Genomic DNA, 26,308 nt, shown 5'->3' on the forward strand with positions numbered 1-26,308 from the left:
AAGGACTGTCAAGGTTTTGAATGTTATTTTTATTTTGAGTTCTGAGACACAGAAATGATAAATATTTGGTTGCTACCTCTAGATCCTTTATCATTAACTTAACATCTGAGTAATCAGTTACAGTATTGCATAGTTGTTTATAGAGATGGTTGATGTCTTAATTTATACAATTCTTTCACTAATATTCAAGGAAAAGTAGTGATACTGGTTGAAAATAAAAGAGAATGGCTAATGCCTTGTGGACAGCGCACTCCAAGTGCATTCCGATACTGTGAAATCGGCCATTGCTCTGTGGCCTGTAGTAGCATTTACCATTTTGGTCACATGTACTTTCTTATAGATAGAATTTAGAATATCATAAATTATTAGTAAGGCAGAGGTCCCGACACTATTTGGTTCACAGTTAGTTGTAAAAGAACATAAGAAGTGTGTAAAATAAGAACAAGAAGACAGTCCTCAAAATCCAAATGAACATTATTCCAGAGTAGTATCTATGACAATTATTCCAAGAAGGACTGACTGGAAATGTTAACATTGTGCTTTTACATTTTCACTCAGCCTTCCCACTTGATATTCTTCGTGTCTCTTGGATAGTGAGTTGCTTTCTTAACCACATTTATACTGGAGTACCGTTCTCATGTACTTTTGAGAACAGAGGCACAAACACATTGTTGAATTTCATTTACTGAGGGTTTGCTCTTCAAATAAGGCTTTTGTTTTCTTTGTTGGGGTGTACGTGCTATTCCTGTAAATTTAAATTATATTTTAAACAGATGTGTATCAAATTTGTCTTGTAGCTTTACCACTGATAATTAGTTTGCATTCTTTCTTTCCCACTGTCTTTTGCATTGCTTCTTATGGATAGATCGAAATCCTGATGGTAAGTTAAAGGATAAAGGGGAAATGAATTATTAGGCTCAAGTTTGTTGTTAAACTCAATGGGCGTTACACCATGATCAACCCTTTACGTTAGCTTACGTTGTAACAGACTCTTTAGGGCGATGTCTTAGTCTTGCTATGAAGGGCAATGTGCCTGTTTCAAGAGGATTCTCATTACAAATGAGGTGAAGGGTAAGAACAGAGTGACTTAAAGAAGATTTGTTTTTAATTGTACGCGTGTGTGTACATCAGGTTGGTGGGTGTGTGTGCATGTGTGAGTGTGGGTACCCTTGGGTCTGGAAGAGGGGTTGCATCACTTGCCGCTGGAGTTATAGGTAGATGGCAACTGCCTGGTGTTGGGAACTTGATTCCTCTGGAAGAACAGCTGTGCTCTTAACTGTTGAGCCATCTCTCGAGCCCTAGAATGCCTTTGTTGAGGAACACCAAAAATGACATTGGCAAATTTTTGCTGAAAGTCCTTAGTACATGTTCATTATTAGATTATTTTGCCCACATTAAAGAATAGAGAATTTAAAATGTACATGCCAGTTAATTTTAAATGTTCTTCTACATGCTCAAATAAACCAACCTGTGTCTGATAAGAACGCTATGTGAACTATTATACGACTGTCTCTTGTCTCATTCAGGATTTCTGAAAGATTGGTCTGGCCAGGCTGAACTTGCCCGAGCTAGTGTTGTTGGTCACTTTTCCATAGTGCACACATGCCAGGCTGTGCTAAGTTTACCTTAGTTTCTTAGGTTTCCCAATAGATGTGATCTCTTTAAGGGTGGAAATAAATGACTCATCTTTGAATTGTGGACTATCAGGGTGCACAATAGACATTAAGTATCTCCTAATTTACTTTCCCCTTAAAGTTTTATAGATTTAACACAGCAGATTATCTTTATTAAAGTTACCTTAAGACAAGTTTTAGATAATAATATCCACCAACTAGTAGTAATTAGATATAGTTAAACCACTGTTAAAACAGCAATATTTAGTTACACATCTTTTTCTTTTTCTTTCTTTCTTTTTTTTTTTCTTTTTAAAGACAGGATCTCTCTAGATAGCCCTGGCTGTCCTGGAGCTTACTATATAGACCAGGCTAGCCTCAAACTCACAGAGATTCACCTGCCTCTGCCTCCTGAATGCTGGGATGTAGCTAGAGTTTTCCTGCCTGGCCCACAGTCAGGACAAATCTCTATCACCTGCCAGTCCCACAGCCGCTCAAACCCGACCAAGTAAACACAGAGACTTATATTGGTTACAAACTGTATGGCCGTGGCAGGCTTCTTGCTAACTGTTCTTACAGCTTAAATTAATCCATTTCCATTAATCTATACCTTGCCACATGGCTCGTGGCTTACCGGCATCTTCACATGCTGTTTCTCATCGTGGCGGCTGGCAGTGTCTCTCTGACTCAGCCTTCCACTTCCCAGCTTTATTCTCCTCCTTGTCCTGCCTACACTTCCTGCCTAGCCAATGGCCAATCAGTGTTTTATTTATTGACTAATTAGCAACACATTTGCCATACAGAACATCCCACAGCACTGGGATTCAAGGCTTGCACCACTATACCCAACATACTCATACAATCTTGATGATGCAACAGTTTGAGTCATGTGGCTTGTAATAGCATGTGATCTAAAGGCAAACATATATTTATATGAGCAATGTCTTAATATTAGTGTAGATTTGTAGCTTAGTAATATGAAACTTACTTGATGAATTAAAATTTAGTTGAACTAAAACTATTACTATTTAAATTCTAATCTCCAGAATGTATGTAGCTAATACAATTTTAATTTAAATTTTGTAAATTACCATATTCTTATTCAAGTGATTAAGTTTAAAAGAGTTGGTAAAGGTTGTTGTCGAAAGATATTTACCCCTTTTATCATAAGCTCAGCTCAGACCATGAGAAATATCAATCAGAATGGAAATTTCCATATTTCAATATACAGGTGATCGTGATTTTTAATAATTTCTTTTGATGTGATTTAAATTATTATTAAATGCAAGGGGGCAGGGTTGAAATACACAACTGTATCTAGTAGTCAAAAGCCCTAATATGCTGTCACTCAGATCTCACTCACACATACGCTTTATATTTCACAGACAGATCCATTTTCTTGTCTTGATCTGTTCAGGCCGTGTTGCAGAAAAGCAGTTCTGGTCTCCCGTGTCAGAAAAAGGAAGTGAGGTTTATGCGGTCTCATAGGAGTTAGCCTCCATTATTTCTACATTAAAGTTACATGCAATGTAGCTAGAGTTTTCCTGCCTGGTCCACAGTCAGGACAAATCTCTATCACCTGCCAGTCCCACAGCCACTCAGACCCAACCAAGTAAACACAGAGACTTATATTGGTTACAAACTGTATGGCCGTGGCAGGCTTCTTGCTAACTGTTCTTACAGCTTAAATTAATCCATTTCCATTAATCTATACCTTGCCACATGGCTCGTGGCTTACCGGCATCTTCACATGCTGTTTCTCATCGTGGCGGCTGGCAGTGTCTCTCTGACTCAGCCTTCCACTTCCCAGCTTTATTCTCCTCCTTGTCCCGCCTACACTTCCTGCCTAGCCAATGGCCAATCAGTGTTTTATTTATTGACTAATCAGCAACACATTTGCCATACAGAACATCCCACAGCAATGCTATGGGCAGAAAAAAATGTGCCTGTAGATATGTTACCAGTCACTACAGGAAGGGTCAGGAAGTTCTGGCTACGAGACATTGCTGCCCCTCTGGACTTTCTGTTTGCAGTAAGAAATGACTCCAGCAGCCTTGCAGAGCGTTCACAGGTCTTCTATAGAAGTCTAATTTATAAATGTGGCTGTCCTATTCATGTATATGTGTGCGTGTGTGCGCAAACACACACACACACACACACACACACACACACACACACACACACACACACACATACACACACACACACACGTCCATTTTATTTTTCAAGCACTTGTTGGCTTCCTATTTGAAAGTGATCCTGGGCTGGTGTGTATGCCAGGTATAATTAGAATTTTAGTATTGGAAAATTGTTCATTCAGGAGTGGTTTTAATGTAACTTTTCTCTCTGATTGACAAATGGCTTTGTGATTAATTGCATTGTAGTAGTTGTTACTATCCATTTCCTCTAGCGGGTTATAGGAAGGGAAGCCATATGAAAGGGAGGTGATTCAATTTGCTTAAAAATTCCAGATCCTATACAGCAAAGTCAGACTGATGAATGACTCGGTTGATATTGGAATCCAATGAATGATGAACACTTCTTTTCTCAGCTTAGATTGCAGAGTTGAGTTAGCCAGCTAGGCAGACAGTTTTTGCCAACAGCAGAGAGGAGGTGTCACTGGGGGCACAAAGAGTTAAGACCAATTAGGCTTTTCAACCAGGTTCAAAACTGTTTCAAGAGCAACAGTGAAAAGGTCTTTATTTTAATTTTTCTTTTTCCTCTTGAAGCAAGGTTTCGTGTAGCCCTGGCTGGTCTCAAGGTCGATACATAGCTAAGGATGACTTTGAACTTTTTACCCTTCTTTCTGCCTTTAGATTCCAAGATCTGGGATTACAGTATGTGCTACCACACAGGCTTGAAAAGTCTATTAATCCAGGCAATTCTTGAAAAAAATCCTTTTATTTTATGTGCATGGATGTTTTGCCTGCATGTGTTTATGCATACCATGCCTGTTCCTGGTGCCCAAAGAGGCCAGAAGAAGGCATCACATCCCCTTGAACTGGAGTTACAGATTGATGTGACTCACCATATGAGTGCTGGAAGTCAAACACGGGTCCTCTGGAAGAGCAGCAAGTTCTCTTAACCATAGAGCCATCTCTCCAGCCCCCCTTTTCTTCTTTTTTAAAAAAGGTATTTATTTATTATGTCTACATTGTTCTGTCTGCACATATCCCTGCACACCAGAGGAGGACACCAGATCTCTTTACAGATGGTTGTGAGCCACCGTGTGGTGCTGGGAACTGAACTCAGGACCTCTGGAAGAGCAGTAAATGCTCTTAACCTCTGAGCCATCTCTTTAGCCCCCCTTTTCTTTATCATAAGTGTGCACACACAGCCTTCTCTCCGGCCCCTCTTTTCTTTATCATAAGTGTGCACACACCTTCTCTCCAGCCCTTCTTTATCATAAGCGTGCACACACACACAGCCTTCTCTCCAGCCCATTTTTCTTTATCATAAGTGTGCACACACCTTCTCTCCAGCCCCCTCTTTTCTTTATCATAAGTGTGCACACACCTTCTCTCCAGCCCCTCTTTTCTTTATCATAAGTATGCACACACCTTCTCTCCAGCCCCTCTTTTCTTTATCATAAGTATGCACACACCTTCTCTCCAGCCCTTCTTTATCATAAGCGTGCACACACACACAGCCTTCTCTCCATCCCCTTTTTCTTTATCATAAGTGTGCACACACCTTCTCTCCAGCCCCTTTTTCTTTATCATAAGTGTGCACACACCTTCTCTCCAGCCCCCTCTTTATCATAAGTGTGCACACACCTTCTCTCCAGCCCCCTTTTCTTTATCGTAAGTGTGCACATACCTTCTCTCCAGCCCTTCTTTATCATAAGTGTACACACACGGAGCCTTCTCTCCAGCCCCCTCTTTATCATAAGTGTGCACACACCTTCTCTCCAGCCCCCTCTTTTCTTTATCATAAGCGTGCACACACGGAGCCTTCTCTCCAGCCCCTCTTTATCATAAGTGTGCACATACCTTCTCTCCAGCCCCTTTTTCTTTATCATAAGTGTTCACACACCTTCTCTCCAGCCCTTCTTTATCATAAGTGTACACATACATGGAGCCTTCTCTCCAGCCCCCTCTTTATCATAAGTGTGCACACACCTTCTCTCCAGCCCCCTCTTTATCATAAGTGTGCACACACCTTCTCTCCAGCCCCCTTTTCTTTATCGTAAGTGTGCACATACCTTCTCTCCAGCCCTTCTTTATCATAAGTGTACACACACGGAGCCTTCTCTCCAGCCCCCTCTTTATCATAAGTGTGCACACACCTTCTCTCCAGCCCCCTCTTTTCTTTATCATAAGTGTGCACACACGGAGCCTTCTCTCCAGCCCCTCTTTATCATAAGTGTGCACATACCTTCTCTCCAGCCCCTTTTTCTTTATCATAAGTGTGCACACACCTTCTCTCCAGCCCTTCTTTATCATAAGTGTACACACACATGGAGCCTTCTCTCCAGCCCCCTCTTTATCATAAGTGTGCACACACCTTCTCTCCAGCCCCCTCTTTATCATAAGTGTGCACACACCTTCTCTCCAGCCCCCTTTTCTTTATCGTAAGTGTGCACATACCTTCTCTCCAGCCCTTCTTTATCATAAGTGTACACACACGGAGCCTTCTCTCCAGCCCCCTCTTTATCATAAGTGTGCACACACCTTCTCTCCAGCCCCCTCTTTTCTTTATCATAAGTGTGCACACACGGAGCCTTCTCTCCAGCCCCTCTTTATCATAAGTGTGCACATACCTTCTCTCCAGCCCCTTTTTCTTTATCATAAGTGTGCACACACCTTCTCTCCAGCCCTTCTTTATCATAAGTGTACACACACATGGAGCCTTCTCTCCAGCCCCCTCTTTATCATAAGTGTGCACACACCTTCTCTCCAGCCCCCTCTTTTCTTTATCATAAGCGTGCACACACGGAGCCTTCTCTCCAGCCCCTCTTTATCATAAGTGTGCACATACCTTCTCTCCAGCCCCTTTTTCTTTATCGTAAGTGTGCACACACCTTCTCTCCAGCCCTTCTTTATCATAAGCGTGCACACACACGGAGCCTTCTCTCCAGCCCCCTCTTTATCATAAGTGTGCACACACCTTCTCTCCAGCCCCCTTTTCTTTATCATAAGCGTGCACACACACGGAGCCTTCTCTCCAGCCCCCGCTTTATCATAAGTGTGCACACACCTTCTCTCCAGCCCCCTTTTCTTTATCATAAGCGTGCACACACACGGAGCCTTCTCTCCAGCTTGTTTCCATTCCTGATCTGCATTCTCACTAGTTTCTTCAGTTTAAAATAAAGCCAGTGTTGTTGATCACCCCTAATTTTAAAACCATGAGTCCATGTACCTGGTGCAAATGGTGTAGAGGCCGTGACACAGTGTTTGAAGAAAGTTTGTTTGAACAGTTAACTTAGATTTAGCTGAAAGTATATATCAGTACTTTGGTACAAAGAGTTAGGACCAATTAGGCTTTTTCAACCAGGTCCAGGACTGTTCCAAGAGTAACACTGAAAAAGTCTTTATTTTAATTTTTCTTTTGTTTTTCTTCAAGCAGGGTTTCATGTATTTGGTTTGAACAGTTAACTTAGAATTTAGCTGAAAGTGTATCTATAAGATTATATTCTTTGTGTATAGAGTAGTCAGAAGTTAAAGCATTTTTGTTGTACTATTCATTTAAAATTAAAGAGATAGAAGCAACTTTTGTTCTTTCCACACTGTATCTGTTAACTGGGGTTGTAACTTATCTGTTATAATAGAAACCTATTTAAGGCTTCATTTTCATAATTTGGGGATATATGTAATATATGGAATTTCCTTAAAGTTAGCAAAGAAGCAATTTGTAATTTTTTACGTGTGGTGGAATTGATAGCTGTGGCTTTGAAAGTATCTTAAAATGTGTTACCATAATATTTTGACTCCAAACATTTCATCATTATTAAGTACAAACACATATGCCCCTAAAACCCTCATCAGAAAGTGATACCTAGGGACTTTTCTGAACACACACCATTCTAGGATTCCAGAAGTAAATTTAACATCTGTAGGTTATGAACAAAATCTGAGCTGGGTAAGAACTGATGGGTAATAGATTGTGTGGAGAAGAATGACGGGTGTGCCCCACGTGATCTGAAGAAGGATGTGATTGTCTCCACCAGCAGGCCCAGCAGCACTGCTGATCTTCCTTCCCTCACTGTCCTAGGAGGAAGGAGACAGAACACATCTCCATCGTCCATGGGGATTCGGCCCCAACTCAGTCATCTTGACAAACTGTGTTTCTAATTCAAGGCCATATTTTAACTGCTTCTGCTTTTCCTGTTGGAAAGCTCCCACCGACTCCCCCACAGAGAAATGAAGAAATTAGTTTGCGAACGCACTAAGTAGGGTGGACATTTTGAGTTTTCCATTTCTGTACAGGACTTTAGTAAGATACCGATTTCTATGTTTTGCCCCCACCTTTCATATTATCTTGTCAGAAACAGAATCCTAGAATGAAAAAAGAGCAAGCTCATGGTTAAAATACTGATTTTTAGATTTATAAACAACTTTATAAATTTAGTTTCATTCTTGGTTGTTTTACAAAAAGAATGAAAAGTGATTTAAAATAATTTTGAGAATGAAATTATTCAGCTTTGTTATTAAATTAAATTAATTTAATTATTCAGTTACCTGCTTAACTATACCTGTATGAATACTGACAACATTTACCATTAAATATTAGGCTTGAGTTATAAAAATTAGAACTTAAATTATAATGTGAAATTGTGATAAAACCTAATTTTCCTAAGTAACATTTTCAATATTAATGTGTAAAATTGTCACGAACTTCAAAAAATCTCATGTACATTGTACTTTCACAGTAATAATTTATTGAAAATGGTTAATATAATTTGAATCCTCAATATGTAAAAATATCTAAGGATTTAGAATGTCTTGGGTAGACCAATTTGAGATATAATAATACAGAGTCTCATGGAAACTGAGTGTTCTTTGCTCATTTTAACTGATAGCTGTAGGCTGTGGCTAGGGCTTTGGAAATCTTAAAGAATTGTCTCAATAATTGAATGATGTTCATGGTGTCTAAATGAGTTGGTTCTTAAAAATATCCTGCTTAAAGATAGACCTCACACCTATGCTTGTTTTAACTCTTTAAAATATTTTAATCAATTCTTTAAGCATTTCATTCAATATATTTTGATTATATTCACTCCTGCCCTTCCCCCACCCTCCCCAGATCCACTTCTTCCTCCCCACACCCCCTTTTCTGTTTGATGTCCTCCTTTTGAAAATCTCCAGCCCCCAAATTTTCACTTTCTAATGTTTTAAAGAAGACTGTGTCACAGCAGACATCCTGGTCCTTTGGCCCTCACAGCCTTCCCATTTCCTCTTCTGTGATGTTCTCTAAGCCTTAGGTGTAGGCACGGTGTTGCTGATGTGTTAACTGGGGACAGGCACCCTATGTTCAGTTGTTCTTTGCATTTTCACAAGTTGTGGCTTTCTGTAATGACCTCTGTCTGCTGCAAAAGGAAGCTTCATTGAGCGGGGAGAACCACACTTGCCTGTTGACAGTATTTAGAGTGCACTTAGAAGTTATGCTGGTGTAGAAAGATGGCAGCAGCTGGTTCTCCTGATTTCATGGCCTTAGACACAGGTAGGCCGTGAAGTTTACAGTACCAGATAGGAATTCCTTCCAGCTGAGCAGCCATAAGTCCAATGAGATGGCTGTTGGTTACTCCCAGGACATAAGCACCACTATTGTACCTTTTAGCATACCTCTCTTTTCTGGCCGTTTCTGTGGTTTGTAGGCGTTGCACCTCTGTAGGACTCTTGATGGCTTTGTTCCCTTGGCATCTTGCATTGCTCCTTCCCATGCTGTAAGACCTAGTCCTCAGGAGGAGGCTTCCAGGTCAGTTCCAGCTAGATTCCTCCAAGTCCTTTATCTGGGAGACAACCGGGGTAGTGGCAATAGACTGGACATCTTGGGGGTTCTTGCAGTAGCCTGAAGGAATGCTTCCCATGCCAGGCACTTGGAGTTGGTAGATAGTCTATGTTTTTATGTGGGGTCATTATCACCACAACTGTGTAACTTTAGTTAAAAGTATGTATGCATACAAATACACTTATATATATTATATGTAATTTTAATTGAACATAAAATAGAATTTTCCATGGCTTTCTCAAGCACCCTCAGTGTAACTGATCCCTCTTCCTCTCTCTGTGTTTCCACTCCCCTAGGTAAGTCTCCCTCCCTGATTTGCTCAGTTTTCCCCATAGCAACGGTGCCATGTGGTCTCCTCTTCTAGAACCCCTGTTCCCCTCTGTGCTCTACGACTCTATGGCTTCTTTTTCCTTTCCTTACATCTGCGGTTACCTCGGGTTATATATCACACTGAAAGATTCCGAGCTCGGGTCCACAGATAAAACACTCAGTGTTTGTCTTCCTGGGTTACCTCACTCAGTATATTTTTTTATTTCTGTTCATTTACTTGCATTTTATCTCTCTCCCTCCCCTCCCCCACCTCTTCACACTAAAATGAATGAGTGAATGAATGAATGAATGAATGAATAGATGTGAGTCCTGGTAATGTTTACCAGTAACTTGGCTGGAGCTAAACGGAGAGGCAGGCAGCAAACTAACCAGGGCTCCTGCTCAGAATACACATTCTTTCTACCCAGATGTTTGTCCAACTCAGAGCTACAGTTTTAATTTTTTTGTAATTTCAGGAATTCCTCGGGTTATCCAATGTAAATTTAGACTTCCCCTGAAACTAATTTGCCTACCAGGTCAGCCTTCAAAAACTGCAAGCCACAAACTGACTATCGACACCAACAAACCTCCTGTCGGCCTGCCCAGCCTCTTTCCAGGTAGGACTTGGGGTACACTCCGTGGGGAGCTGGGAATGCTGGGGTTCCATGTGGAATGCTCCAGCAGCAGGTGTACCTGTAGGGTGAGGACCCACCCCTTCTCATGCGCCTGCTTAAAGGTGAACAGCCTAGTCAGTAAGGTGATGGTACACTTTCTATGTTTTATTAACAGTTTATAATCATTATTTTGCTTCAGTGTTCAGATATAAAACAATAAATGATTCTTTTCTAGGTTGGAAGTTTTGGCTTGAAATATAAATATTTATTGCTAGGTGTTACTGTAGACCTTTGGATGTATCCTGTTCTTAGTATTCATAACAGTTCATCATTACGGTCGCTTCTGAGGGTTGTCTCAGGGATGGCCATTCCTCAGGACTGCTGTCTACAGCAGCTGGAGGAGCAAATGCTCTGGTTGCTGAGTGGTCTTTGTGTCTTGGACTTGAGCACGCAGAACATCCCACAGCACACTGCTGAGTATGCTGGGGTGATTTCTGAGTGTCTTAGAAGAGCTGCGGCTTTGGCCACCTCGTACAGCATTGTAATCAGGGTTTAGAATAGACACCTGCCCGCTTTCTGTTTTCTTATAATTTCTTTTCAAACACTATATTTTGATCATGATTTTCCCTTCTCTCACTTTGTTCCTGATCCTCCGCAACACCCAACCTATGCAATTTTACTGTCCCCTCCCCTGCAAAAAAAATCCATAAAACCACAGAATTGAAAATCAAACTAGCAAAAGATAAAAGAAACAAACACACAAACAAAATGCCAAAGCAGAATGAAACGAAGAGCTCCCCCCACACCAAAAACAAAACAAAAACCCAGAAACTCATCAATTAGTTTGCTTTGTGTTGGTCAACTACTGGGTGTGGGGACGGCCCTGGAGTGTAGTTCATGTACTCAGTGACACTGCATTGGACAACATTGACTCTCCCTTTCTCAGCAGTCACCAGCTGCAGAGAGCTCCTTGGTTGTGGCGGGAGCCCATGTCCCCTCCCCCTCTTAGTGCTGGGACCCATCTGGCTTAAGCCTGTATTGACCCTGTGCATGCTGCACAGTCTCTGTGAGTTCATGTATGCGTCTGTCCTGTTGTGTCTGGAAGACACTGTTTCCTTGGAGCTATCCATCACCCACGGCTCTTAGAATCTTTCTGCCCTATCCACATTCTTAGTGATGGCATGGAATCAAAAGAAAAAAATCCGACAGTTGAACAGCCTTTTAAAGTACTTCATTAAAAGTCAACCCTGTTCACTATGAGGTGTATTTTTACTCTTGTGTTTAAGGTGTGATTTTTAGAATCCAGACTATTTCCCACAAAACTGAGAAATTTGTTGTAAGTCATCCCTTTGTGTTATTACATAAAATGCTTTTGTTTTGCTACTCATTAAAAGTAGTAGGGCTTATTTACTTTGGTTTTTATTTTGAGACAGGGTCTCACTGTGTAACTCTGCCTGTCCTGGAACTCACTATATAGAGTAAGCTGGCCTTGAACTCAGAGAGATCCTCCTGCCTCTGCCTCCTGAGTGCTGGGATTAAAGGTGTGCACCATCACACCCAGCCAGGACACAGGCTTTAAAACCTTCATTTATATATTGCCATGCAAAAAAAGTATTTTTTAAAAACAACCATTCAAGTCTTAATTTTGAATTGAGCTCGTGGACACATAGTGAGTAGTTTTTTTTTTTTATTTTTTATGCATACAGTGTTGTTCTGCCTGCAGGCCAGAAGAGGGCACCAGACCTCTTTATAGATGGTGTGAGCCACCATGTGGTTGCTGGGCATTGAACTGAGGACCTCTGGAAGAGCAGCCAGTGCTCTTACCCTCTGAGCCATCTCTCCAGTCCTCAGTAGTTTTTTTTTTTTTAATGGTTTCCTCCCTGTTATTTTCTCCTTTCTCCCCACCTTCTCTTTCTTCCTCTCCATTTTTTGTAACAAATCTAGACTGTAAAAATGTAGCACTTTGCACAAATTATTTCCTTGGATTGCATAAACTGCCATGGGCACATAGTTGGAAATTATATGTGGAACAATAACAAATTTATTGATGCTGTTGATACTGTTTAAGTATTGGATTCTGAGACGTTGACATTTATTGGCATAAACAGAGCTCAACTAGAGATTGAATAAAAATGTAGACTATTAACCAGGGAGTTTATCTTGGTAAGATACAACATAGACTACATATTTAAAAAGATTGGTGGCCCCCCACTTTTCTGCTGATTTGGAGCCTGTTTTGTTGATATTGTCGGGGTATCATGCCTGTCAGCCTTTTACTTGCTTTAGAAACAGCACTGAGTGACAAATTAGAAGCTGTTTTCCCCAAGATTGTATACATGCAATATGTATTTTTATTTTAAATACAATGAACATGATAGAGCCATGTAATTGTGAAAGTAATTCTAACTCTGTAATTAAAAGCTCTTATATGTTGACATTAGATACAGTGGCTATTTCAAATCTATATATTCTACTGAAAGAAATGGATTAATGAGCTTCATACAGAAGAAATAATTTTAAATCTATGTCTCTTCCTAATTGTTTATCTCCTTTTTTGTGAAGAAATATAGGGCATATGTGGAGTGATTTTACCTTTCATTACAAATAGATGAGAAGTTTAAAAAATAGATAAGTTCACACAAAGAACCAGCCAATAATTTACTATCCAGTAATACATACATACATCTATTTCTCTATTTTCTCCTAATGTTGCTAAAATAATTTTTGTAAGCATCTACCCCTCCCATAGAGACTTTAAAAATATTTTTAGAAACATTTTTATAAATATTTTCACTTGTGGCTTTGTTACATGGTGTTTTATTATAAATGGACACCATAAAATTATCTGACTCATTCTATTTTTAGATATTTACATTGTATTCTTGTGATATCCTTCCAAAAAGCTACTTTAAATTTATAATCATTTCTTGGATGAAGGTCTGAAAGTGGAGCTAACAGGTTAAAGGTTAAGAATACTTTGAAACCTTTTGAAATTTAGTGTAAAATTGATTTCTTTAAGGGCCAGAATTTGTGTTACATGATTTTTCTCAACTCAGTGAATATAAGCATTTTGGAGCGCAATCAGTTGCAGGTGAGGGTAACTTATATTTGAAGAGTGGATGTATTAAGTGTGTTTCGACTTGATGAACTTTAAATTTATTTTAGGATTATTGGAATCCAATCCCTTTATAATAAGGGAAGTGTCTATATTTAGTATAAAATGAATGCAATAGATTCTCTGGAATCCTCCAATAGGGACAATTTGTTTTTGTTTTGGAATCAATATAAACAAAACCTTTTAAAACATTTCAAGTTTTACTACAATTTTCTGTTTCAATGCTCATATTTTTTCTCTGTTAATCTCAACCTTTCCCCCTGCCTCTGTCTTTTTCGGGATAGAGTCTCTCTGTAGCCTAGGCTGACCTTACATCAGAGTTCTTCCTGCTGTGTACACGGGGTAATTGACATTCACCACTAGGTCCATGATAGTCTTCTGAAGTTGGCTCAGACATCTTCCTAGACAGCTGCAAATCGTAGATGTTTTCTTTGCTTTCTGGAATGACATTGTTTCTTAGGTTTATCCTGTGCACGTTCAGCCTCACACCTGTGCTCATCTATGAAAAATAAATAAGGAAAATGGAATCATTCTAGAGTGTTACTATGAGGCAGAAGTTGAGCAATTGGGAGCTGCTGTGAAGACCAGCTAATATAGTTCAAACATGCATTTAAATATTAATAAAGTAAAACTTACCCAACTAAGCTTCCTATTTCAAGTATTAGTGTTTATTTTGTGATTAAGTAGATGATTATTTTCCCTTTGCTTTGTAGACTTTGCCAATCAGTCAGATGACGACCAGGTGAATGTCATGGGTTTTCGTCTCTTAGGTGGTTCTCGAGTTACTCTTCTTGCTTCCAGAACTTCTCGTAAGTAGAACTGTGCTGTTACTGTTGCTAAATGTTCGGCATAGGACATTGTACCACACCAGGAACTTTGCAAAGGGTGCAGATGATGTTTTAGGTATAGACAGACAAGGGCCATGAGTATAAGATATGAGAGTTGTGGAGACTAGATTATATTAGGGACATGTAGCTGTAGTTTTGGGGATGAAGAGGGTTTGAAAGGAATTTTAAAATTTAAAATGGTTTTAAGATACATATACAGTGATTTGGGTTTCAAGAACTCTTAAAAACTAGAGTTAGTTTTCTTTTTTTGCATGTTTATGTATATATTTATTTTTTTAATGTTTCTTCAGACAGGTTCCCCCATATGTAATTCTACTGGGTTTGAACTTGTAACTTTTTTCACTCAGCGTCCCTCATGCTTTCAGTTCAGGCATATTTTACCTTGGGCAACTTAAAAAGAATCTATCTTTCTGTCTGTCTATCTATCTATTTATCTATTATCTATCTATCTATTATCTGTCATCTAATCAGTCTATCCTCTATCTGTCTACATATCATGTATCAGCTATATTTATATCTATATTTACCTTTATATCCCTATTTGACATTTTCTTAGTTAGAGATTCTATTACTGTGTAAAATGCCATGACCAAATGTAATTTGGGAAGGAAAGGTTTTATAACTCTTAGGTCATACTCCATCTCTGAGGGCAGTAGAACAGGAATTCATGCCAGGATCCTGGAGGCCGAAATCGAAACAGAGGCCACAGAGGAGTCCTGCTTATTGACTTTCCCAGGGGTGGCACTGTCCCTCATGGGCTAGGCCCTCCCAAGTCAGTCATTAATCTATAAAATGCCCTCAGATTTGCCTACAGACAGTCTAGATGAAGGCATTTTCTCTATTGAGGTTCCTCTTCCTAGGTAACTCTAGAATGTGTCAAGTTGACAACACACACATACACATACACACACACACACACACACACACACACACACACACACACACACACACACATGAACACACACAAAAAACCTAAAACCAACCAGGGTAGACATTGACAGAAATGAGCATGAAATGAATGATTGTTTTTGGCTGAGACTAATATCAGATAGAAATCCATTAATTATATAGCCAAGATTGAATTCCAATTTAAATATGCTTTATTAATTTAACTTTTTCATATGAGGAAAATAGTTGAAACTAATTGATTTAAAACTTCTGCTGTATTTACTATGCTAAACAAATTAACCTCACTTTTTGATATATACTTTCATAGAAATAAACATGATAGTAATACACATTTCATTGGGATAAATTGTGTTTGTGTGTGTGTGTGGACGATGGCGTCCATTAGAATAGTTTGAATACATGCCAGTTTAGAAAAATCTGCAGTTTTGTGGGTAGGGATGTGATTCAATGGTAGGGTGCTTGCCTTGGGTTTGATCTTCAGTACTGTGAAATTTAAAAAGCATCCTGTCATTTTAGCGGTCGGCTTGCCCTTTGTACTGTCTACATCTGCAGTCGTTTTGGCTGTCTTGCAATAACAGACTGAATGAAATGAAGACATCTTCTCTGAAACTGAAACTTGTTAGCAGGAGCATATTTCCTGCTATTGAAACTGACTATGTTTCTGTAGCTAAGCTCATAGAAGCTTCTTGAATATATAGATTGCTAACTGATGAAATAATCCTGAATGTAAGTAGTTATTCTAGAGTAAAGCATAACAATTAAAAGTTACTCGAAAAGAGAGAAGAAAATGCTATACTTTATATGGTCTTTGTGACAAGTCATGACTACGGTCGTTACATTGGCATCACATAGAATATTTCTAAGATGAGGTCTAAACTCTGAACAAATTCCTAAGTGCCCTGGCCACTGTGCTAAGCACAGGCCCCTGGTATTGTTATACTTTGCTTGGCTTTACTCTTCATTTGGATGTTGGAATCATTTTGGTGCATTTTCTTATTAATTTATCCTCTGGTTAAACTAAAAAATTATCACCAATCTTTCTTTTGTAAACTATGGAAATGCTGATTTGAATTAATGGTACTTGATTATTTTGAAGATTAATTTTTACTTATATGTATATCAGTGCCTACATACACACATATATACATGTATATATGTACATGTGTACACATATATACATGTATATATGTGTGTGTTCCATGCACATGCCTAGTGCCACAGAGGCCAGAAGAGGTTCTGTCTCCTGGATCTGAAGTTACAGGTGGTTTTGAGCTTGTATGTGGGTGCAGGGAACTGAACCTGTGTCCTCTGCAGGAGCAGCAAGTGATCTTAATGGCTGAGCTATTGCTCCAGCCCCAGTTGGTGGTGCTTTATAGTTAATCTTTCGTTGAAACCATTTGAAAAACAAGCTTTGTTTTTTTGTGTCACTGAGCATATTGATGTCCTACTGCCTTGGTAATTGTCCTCTTCAGATGAGTGGCCTTTGGAGCACTTTGCCACTTTCCTATTCTTAACACTTTACTAACACCCAGAGATACACAACCACCTTGTTCGCATCTATGCTTGTGGTCATGCCTTGGCATGGTTGTGTGGTGGGTGGACAGAACACAGGAAGTAGTATTCAACAGGAAAGCTAAGGAGTGCATGAATTGAAACCTGAAGGGCCGCTGCTCCATTTCTATGCTGGTTCTTTGACTTTAGGGATGCAGGAGAGGATTTTGTGATGAAGACGAGTATGGAAGTCTGTTTTCTGGAGTTAAGGGAGACATTGCTGCTCCTCTCTGTACCCTTGTGCCTGACTGATAATTGACATTTTCGTTTTTTGTAAAAAGCACAGAGTGGTAATTCATATAAAGAAATCTGGAATGCCAGATTTCCAACATGTGGAAGGGACACAGTATCTCTTCTCATTACATGATACATATGCTGTTTGGAATTGTCTTTAGCTCTTGGCTAGTATTTGCTGTAGATTACTCTGATTAATTTCCTTTAGAAACCTGCTTGAAAATCATGTGTGCTATATGGCACTTTTGTTTTTTCTTTCTGTGGGATGAGTCCAGGGCCTTGTACATGCTAAGTTCTTGCTTCACCACTGAGCTGCATCCCCAGACCCAGGGATATACTTTTGTAACTCCTTGTAACTGGAAGGACTGAGCAAGGACGACCACTCTTGTTGATGGGAAGGTTGATGGGAAGGTATGGGAACGTGGATGCTATCTACATTTTGAAAATAAAAATGGCATGACGTTGGTGCCTTGCAGGATAAGAAACCCTGGAGGGAAGAGGCTGTGCCAAGTCTCCACAAGAAGTTCGGATCTTGAGTTGTAAAGTGAAACCTGTCATCGCGTTAGGTTTTCCTTGGCGGTGATTTATTCCATCCAGCACTCAAAGCAGCTCTGGAGTTTGAAATGGAGACTTTCAGATAAAATATGTTTATGAGAGTGATTGTAGAATGGTACTATCAGATCCAAGCTGATAATGAGAGATGTAAAGATTGCAGAAAATTGATATGTGATGAGAAGCTAATGGTGCCATGGACCAAAACTTGTGGTAGAAGTAGCAAGTGAGTGAGACAGACAAGGTGGCAGCCCGAGAGCAGACTCAGTGCTCGTGGCCAAGGTTTACACAGACTGTACACCTCTGTTTTCCATCATATGTGGTGTGCGTGTGTGTGTGCGTGCGTGTGTGTGTGTGTGTGTGTGTGTGTGTGTGTGTGTTCACACGTACATGTGGGTGTGGAAGCTCAGGTTGATGTTATTAATCCTCCATTGCTCCTCCACCTTATCCATGGAGGCAGAGCTAACCTGGAGCTCCCCTGCACAGTGAGTCTGCTGCTCAGCCTGCTCCAGGATCCCGTCTCTGCTCCAGGCTAAATACCTACTTGACATTTACTTGGGTTCTGGGGATTTGGACTCAATTTCTGTTGCTTGTGTTATGAACACTTTAACTGCCAAGCATCTCCCCAGCCATAGATACATTTTTCTCTACGGAGAGGCCTGTAAGGCAAGATGTAGTCTTCAGGAAATGGGTGGCTAAATTAGAGAGATGGTCAGTGGAGACAAAAAATGAAGTGAGGTGAGGATACTAGATCCAACTGATCCTTAGCCCTTATCATCAAGTGAGAAAAAGACCCACATCTAGATGCATCTTTGTGACATTTTTGAGCACCATGGACCGAGAATGTATCGTATGGATTATAAAAGGAAAAATGAGCTACTGGCAAGAAATAAATCAGGATGATGTACTCTTTCAACAGAATTTCTTGTTTTCCAGATGTGGTAGCACATGGCTATAATCTCAGTCACTCAAGTGGTGTCACCAGGAGTTTCATGAGTTTAAGGCCACACTGGGTCACATAGCAAGACCTTGTATCAAAACAAATAAACAAAAACCAACCAACTAACCAACTAACTGACCAACCACAACCAACTAACCAGCAAAACCAGCATCAGTTGGTATTGGACAATGAAAACATTTTCTCCAGGCTACAGGGGAGATGTTTTTCAGCTTGGGCTTCTGTGTCCTGCTAAGCTGGTAACGAACAAAGAATACTAAATAGACCCCCATTCATGTATAGAGATTCAAAGTAGGTGTTTAAAAAATGGAAAGGGCAACCAATACACACTAGACTTTCCTATGTTCTGCTTGATTTTAACATGCTAGAGGGAACAAATGGAATAAAACCAAGTTGGAAAGCCATGTGCTTACCCACTTTAATTAGCATGCTTTTAGGCATAGTAGAAGAGTCATAGACACGTCCGCAAAGGTAAGTTGAGTCTTCAAAGTGTTTGTCTTTCACAAACACTTTCCTATCACTCAGGGTCTTGTTACATACAAGGCTAGCACATCCCTTGCAGAACCTGTGGATTACACCAGGATAGACGAACGGGTAAGGAGAATCAGTAATCAAACATTGATATACTAATAAAAGGAATAGAATCTGTAGGCGATATTGTAAAGATCTCGAGAAATAAAAATGAGGATTAGGTAAAGGTCAATGTTGGAAGTAAGAAAGATATCGTCAAATGTTGGTAGATGTGTAAGGGTTTTAGACATAGTGAATTTTCTGGAGTGCCTGGACCATCATACTGTAGGAGCTCTTTAATTAATTATTATAAATATATAAAAATATAATTATAAAAAATTAATTCCTTTAATGAGGCCAAACATTTTAGGGACAATTAGTGATAATGTTAGTCAAATTTGAAGTCATTTGATGTCTGCCTTATACCCAGTGAGCAGTTGAAAGGGGTGGTGATTCATCAGTTAGTATTCAGCTATTTCTTCACTATGGGGACAGTTTGTTTGTAATGTACATCTAGCTTTCAAAAAGCATTTTGAAAAATAAGTATAGATATACCTCCATAGTTTCTAATATTGAAGAAGTTATAAATTTATACTTTTAAACTTATATCTACAGAAATTGTTTATAGCATTTCTTCCAAGTTTTTAACCAAACTTTTACCAAGCCTTGTGGATCTCTGTGTATGAGCTTGGCCTTGGCGCCTCAGGCCTATAATCCCAGGTACTTGGAGTCGGGGGCTGAGGCAAGAGGATTAGGAATTTAAGGCTACAGAGTTTGTTCAGGGTCAGCTAGGAAACTTAGTAAGACTCTATCTCAAAAATAAAAAGTAAACAGATAAATGGGAAGTGATAGGGCACTTTCTAGTGTGTGCATGAGGCCCTGGGTTTGAGCCTCAGTTACAGATTTCTCCGTGTATGGTTGGACCTCAGCTTAGTGTTGGTCCTATCTAGGCACATCCTTTTCACCATCTTCTATCAGTCTCACACGTGGCTGACTCTTTCTGCTTTGAGCACAGGCCATTTGCTCCACCTTAAAGACTAAGATTTTTATACAAAATGTTTAGGAATGTGCACTTTGGATTCAGAGCACTAGTTTAGGTTTGAAATTCTAGCTTATTTGAATGACTATGAAAAATTATTAATCATCTATAAAATGGCAGTAAATTTTTAAACCTATAAGATGGCAATGAAATAGTGAGATAACACATGACTCCACGTGAAGTAGTCCCTTAAAGAGATGTATTAACTTTCTAGTACATTGTAGATGCTTGATAAATTTTAGCCTTTAATAGTCTTTTCACCATTGTTGCTATATTGTTCACTTGGAACTTACTGAGTGGCACAGCCATATCTGAATGGAATGGCAGAAGTCATGAAGCCACACAGCTGCTGACAAAGATTCAGTAAAGCTGAGCCCCATGATGGCTGCCATGCCACCTTTAGTTTTCATCTCCACCTGTTGCATACTTGGGCACTTTTAATATTTGTACAATTTGAGGAAATTGGGTTGATGGAAAATTCCTTATGAATCATTTATGCCTTCTCCCAGGAATGCTGCTTCTAAGCTTACCTAGGAAAGTAAACTTCCATGAACATACTATTCCCCCCCACCCCTCCTTTTAAGGAGATATCCTTATCTACTTGAAGGTCTTCCTTATGCCTTGGAGGTTGTGACACACAAAGAAGCCAGAGGTCTCTTCATGAGGCTATGAGACATTCTTAAAACATCTGTTCCTGTACTTATACAGGAACAAGATATTCAAAACAAAGTAAAATTAAAAAGGTCAACAAGATTTGGTGGGCTAGAGGAATTGTCTGCAGTTCAGATTACAAGCCTCTTCCCACTGTACACTCAGACAATTATGTGGCATACAATTCTGTCCTACATAGAGACATATTGATGAGCAAAGTATGGAGTGGAAAGATGATGAAAGTATGAGGTGTTAGGACCTCCCTCTCTTAGAACAGTTAGCTCATGTGGAGTCACTATAATGACATATGACCAAGGAACAACAGAATGCCAAGATTAGACATCATATAAACAAATTCTATAAGGATATAAATGTGAACATTGATTGTATTATGTCAGAATTTGAATAATAACTGCAGTAACTTTAGCCTGGGGATTTTTCCTGGGCACTCTGACCACTAAGAGTTAATAATACATTGCTTGAGACATGGCAAAAATGCCTACGGTGGTTGAAGATTTTGTTTTGGTCTAGTGTCCTTGAAGCAACCAAAGCAACCAGCCTGAGCACAGGCTGTCATATGTCTCTAGATTCTCAAAAATTGGGTTATGGGGTTTATGAGTAAGAACAATAACTGTTTATTAATGATGTCAAAACTTGAGGGAAAATGATTGGAAATGATAACTCTGTTCTGTCATAGTTTATTAATAATGACTAAAAGATGAGCAAAAGGAAGTGAAACACATGTCCAAAACTAAAAATGATATGATGTATGTTTTGGAACATCATGAATGTATCCCTCCTAACTAAATTCTGTATAAATAAAGAAACACTCTGGCTGCTAGTCAGTCAGGCTGCAAGATTCTCTCGACTCCCATGGCCTGGCTCACTTCCTTCTCCCACCGACTCCTTACATCCTCTACAGGACCCATCCACCACCGGGATGGCTCCTGGCAGCTGAGACTAAATAAAGGGTGGTCTTGTGTTACTTCGCTTTATAAAGAGGGTTTCATTAATCTGATTTTTCCTTCTTTTAAATTGGCTGCAGGTTTTTTATGTTAATTTATCATTTATCATTATTTAGATAATTAATCTATTCATTTGTGTTGCATATGTCTGTTGTGGGATAATCCTTCTGTACACTGTGAATATGTATTACTCTCATTGGTTAATAATAAAGCTGTTTGGCTTATAAGAAGGCAGGATAAAGTTAGGCGGAACAATCAAACTGAGGACTGGGATGAAGAAGAGCGGAGTCGGGAGAGATGCCAGCAAGTCAGTTACTGGAGAAGTAAGATGCTAGAGGATAGGTAAAGCCATGAGCCATGTGGCAATACATAGAAATTGGTTAATTTAAATGTAAGAGCTAGTTAGTAGTAAGCCTGAGTGCTGTGGGATGGTCTATATGTCAAGTGTGTTGCTGATTGGTCAATAAATAAATCACTGATTGGCCAGTGGCCAGGCAGGAAGTATAGGCAGGACAAGGAGGAGAATAAATCTGGTAAGTGGAAGACTGAGTCAGAGACACTGCCAGCCGCCATGATGACAAACAGCATGTGAAGATGCCGGTAAGCCACGAGCCATGTGGCAAGGTATAGATTAATGGAAATGGATTAATTTAAGCTATAAGAACAGTTAGCAAGAAGCCTGCCACGGCCGTACAGTTTATAACCAATATAAGTCTCTGTGTTTACTTGGTTGGGTCTGAGTGGCTGTGGGACTAGCAGGTGAGAGAGATTTGCCCTGACCGTGGGCCAGGCAGGAAAACTCTAGCTACACCTGAGCTATTGGCTGAGCATTCTATAATTAATAGAAGTTTTTGTGTATTTATTTGGGACTGGGCAGTCAGGATAGAAAAACTCTGCCTCTGCTTACATATGTGTACACCTGCACACACACATGCATGCTGGCACATGTTAAGGTCAGAGGACCAATCTTGGGGATTGGTTCTCTGTAACCATGTGACCACCTTGTGGGATCTAGGAATCAAACTCAGATCATCCTGACTGTGTGCAAGAGTTCTATCCTCTGAATCATTTCATTGGCCTACTTATTGTTTTAAATAGGGGCATTTTTTGCCTGCCTTTCTTGCCATCCCACAGCATCCCTACCTTGCCTCATACACCACCCATACCTGGCATTAGCTGTACATGGGTTGACTAAACTATGTGAGTCAATAGACGTTTACAATGAAATCTCCACGCTGTGTTTACCATGCGCTGGGGAGAACAGTGGCAGTAATAGGAGAATAAACAATGCTTATTGGATGCTAACTGTATCAATTACCATTTTTTTGAGGTAGAGTCTGTATCCCAGGCTGACCTTGAACTCACTATATAGCTGAGGATGATCTTGAGTTCCTGATCCTCCTCCTTCCACCTCTTAAGTGATGGGATTACAACTGTGAGCTACCACTTCTGTTTTATACAGTTCTGGGAATTGAATTCATGGTCTTGTGTATGCTAGGCAAATACTTTACCAGCTGACCTACATCTCCCGCCTGTCAAGTATACTTCATAACTTTTATGAAGAGATACTTACACATGGAAGGACATGAGCATCTTAGGGCAGAAGTCTCAGAAGTTGGCAGCTATGAAGGATCGGGCTCAGCCTCCTTCACTCTGATGGAAGCTCTTTCCTAATGGTCTCCTGTGACCACAGAGAGGTGTAAGAAAGGTCTGGACTCTTGACAGTGCAGATGCACAAAGCCCAAGAGTTGCTGCAGTTGAGAGACAAGGACATTTCTGTTTGAGGTACAGAAGCAGGTGGGATGGGAGCTAGAGATGCTAGTGGCCAGCCTTTCTGAGGAAGCCCATCAGAAGATGTGAGAAACCAATATGAAGTAGAAATAGAAGCATCATCAAAGCTGAAGGAGGCACTGGCAGGGTGCCTATGTTGTCTACAGAAGAGTCAGCCTTAAAGACAGTGGATGTGATGTCCACCCTAACCTTTGTCACCTGCAGAGAGAACATTTAATCACAGTAGAGTAGAGCAGCCATTTTGCATGGACTGTGGCAGGCAAACCCAGTATTGTTTATTCTGTATTGTGGTGGTTTAAATGAGAGATGTCCCCCTGGCTTCTGCATTTGTTCAAATCCCAGTTGGTGTTGCTGTCTTGGGAGATTCTGGAAACTGTAGGAGGTGAAGCATTACTGGAGGAAGTATGTCACTATCGGCAGGCTTTGATGATTTGTGGCCTTGCTCCATCTTTCTCCCTCCCTCCCCCTCCTCCTCCTTGTGTGGATAAAAATGTGATCAGCCAACTTCCTTCCTGTGTCTGCTGCCATGCCATGCATTCATCACCATTAATAGACTATCCCATTGACACTGTAAACTAAAATAAAGCCTTTCTTCCTTAACTATTTTTGGTCGTGATATTTATCTTGACAACAGGAAAGTAAGGAATACACATATGTAGCAGAACAAGAGGATGACTATGGGGAATAAGAGAATCTGTCTTTCTGAGTTTGCTAATAAAAGTAAAGTCCTAAAACCAAGTGTCAACATATAGGGATACATTTATTCTTTGCCAGAGTACCATAGAAAAGCCTAAGAAACCCATCACATATCTGTTTGTCATTTTACCCCAGTCTTTACATATTGTAAGCAGGAAGGCTGAAATAATCCTCATCCTGCCAATGCTTCTAATATTTCTTTCTTTAGAATATTGTATATAATATAAATAGTTAATGGTGAATTAAATGGAATTTGTAACTCCTGAGATTTTCAAGGGACTTTGTATAATCCTCTTGGAAGTTGAAACTTGGTGGTTAGGTGCCTGGTGAACAGTAGACACATTGAGCCTGTGAACATTTACATAGATGTCGCATTGTCATGTGGTTAAGATCAATGGTTAATCTTTCTATATTAGTAATTAGAATTCCAGTTTCTACTCCATACATAACTGGCTGAATTACCTTGTTAATTAAGTAAACTCTTCTGAGTTTATTTATTTTTTTTGTAAAAATGAGAATGGCATCACTCCCTTGTGAGACAGTTGAAGTTTAACTAACAGTGTGGTTGTGATAGAACCTGGTGTGTATCAGGCTTCTGTGGATGTAGAGAAAACAGTTTATTGTGGGGTAGATGAAATCAAACTATGCCCTGAAGAATAGGCAAATTAAAATAGGTAGGGAAGAATGTATGTAGTATGAATTCAAACTGTCACATTTAATGTGTTTCCTGATCCTTGGTTGGGTCACTGGAATGCTGTGTGCTTTGCTTTCTCTTTTTATAACAAGAAGCTGGTGTACCCACAGTATTTGGCACTTGACTGGTCCCCATCCACAGCTGATTCTACAGATGCCGCTGCTACTGCTGCCTCCATAATCACTATCGTCCTGAGCTCGCCATCACAGCCATCATCATGAGAGAATACACAGGAGCTTTTCGTGCTCAGGGCTCAGGGAGCAGAGGGAAACAGAATTCTCCTTTTAATTTAGACAAAACAGAAATCTTTGATCGTAATTGCAATGATTTCTCTCACACCAGTATTCAGAAGTAGACTGGAACCACCATACTGCACCTTTTCAATGGCTGTTTATCTTTCGAGTCGAGTGTTCCACCACAGTTGGGTTGTTTCATTCTATTTACTGTTAGGCACACGATGAGAAGGACTGCACTCAGCCTGTCTCTGGCCATCTCCCTTAGAAGGACATCTGAAATCGTTATATGGTTGATACAGAAGACAGCAGCAAAGCAGCAGACATGTATTGTAGGAAGCCAGCAGAAATCATATCTACGTTATAAAAAAAGAAATGTTTATCCTTTAGTTGGTGTTCATGTCAAGGTTGCAAACTCATTTAATTCCAGCTAATAACCATGAGTACTTTTCCTTTGTTATTTTTCTCTCTTAGAACGATACCGCATTCAAAGCGAGCAATTTGAAGATCTTTGGCTCATAACAAATGAACTTATCCTTCGCCTTCAGGAATATTTTGAAAAACAGGGAATCAAAGATTTTGCATGTTCTTTTTCTGGATGTATACCCCTTCAAGAATATTTTGAGTTGATTGATCATCATTTTGAGGTATGTTATTAAACCAAATAAAAATAAATCAAAGAGAAAGAGAGTGCAGAAGTGAGAATTCTAGGTACATGCTGGTATGTTGTGGGCTCTGAGCTGTTCTGTGGATGGTGAACTTTGCCTAGTTACAGAGTAGCAGGCTGGGCCTAAGCTTGTGGTCTCACCTTCAAAAAAGCTGGTTGAATTCCCCCACATGTAGACTTAACCATTGACCCCAATGACCCAGTTTAAAACTATTTCAACTTATCATCAGCCATTTGGCTAAACTAATTCAAGCAGGACATAAATGAGATGTGACTATAAAGTAATTTTTCATTTTTTCATCTATAACCAGCATAGCAGAGCTTCTGTATTGGAATAGCGGTTAAATGCATAAAATGCTCTTTTGTACCTGACATGGGTGTATAGTAGATGCGAAATCGTTAAATTTAC

At 39.8% G+C, this 26,308-nt stretch overlaps 1 protein-coding gene across 5 annotated transcripts in view; it reads left to right on the top strand.

Annotated features, from left to right (window-relative positions):
- Bbs9 (Bardet-Biedl syndrome 9) overlaps positions 1-26,308 on the top strand; it is a 453,439-nt gene that overhangs the window by 199,478 nt on the left and 227,653 nt on the right. For 4 of the 5 annotated variants that reach the window (XM_052754897.1, XM_052754886.1, XM_052754916.1 and 1 more), the window contains 4 exons: positions 866-880; positions 10,349-10,489; positions 14,315-14,410; positions 25,707-25,879. In XM_052754897.1, the coding sequence (XP_052610857.1) occupies positions 866-880; positions 10,349-10,489; positions 14,315-14,410; positions 25,707-25,879 (425 nt within the window). The remainder of the gene's footprint in view (positions 1-865; positions 881-10,348; positions 10,490-14,314; positions 14,411-25,706; positions 25,880-26,308) is intronic. The other variant, XM_052754921.1, reaches the window with a different exon arrangement.

This window comes from Peromyscus californicus, unplaced genomic scaffold (genome assembly GCF_007827085.1).
Source record: "Peromyscus californicus insignis strain IS unplaced genomic scaffold, ASM782708v3 Scaffold_11__1_contigs__length_118956290, whole genome shotgun sequence".
In the NCBI taxonomy this organism is placed as follows: domain Eukaryota; kingdom Metazoa; phylum Chordata; class Mammalia; order Rodentia; family Cricetidae; genus Peromyscus; species Peromyscus californicus.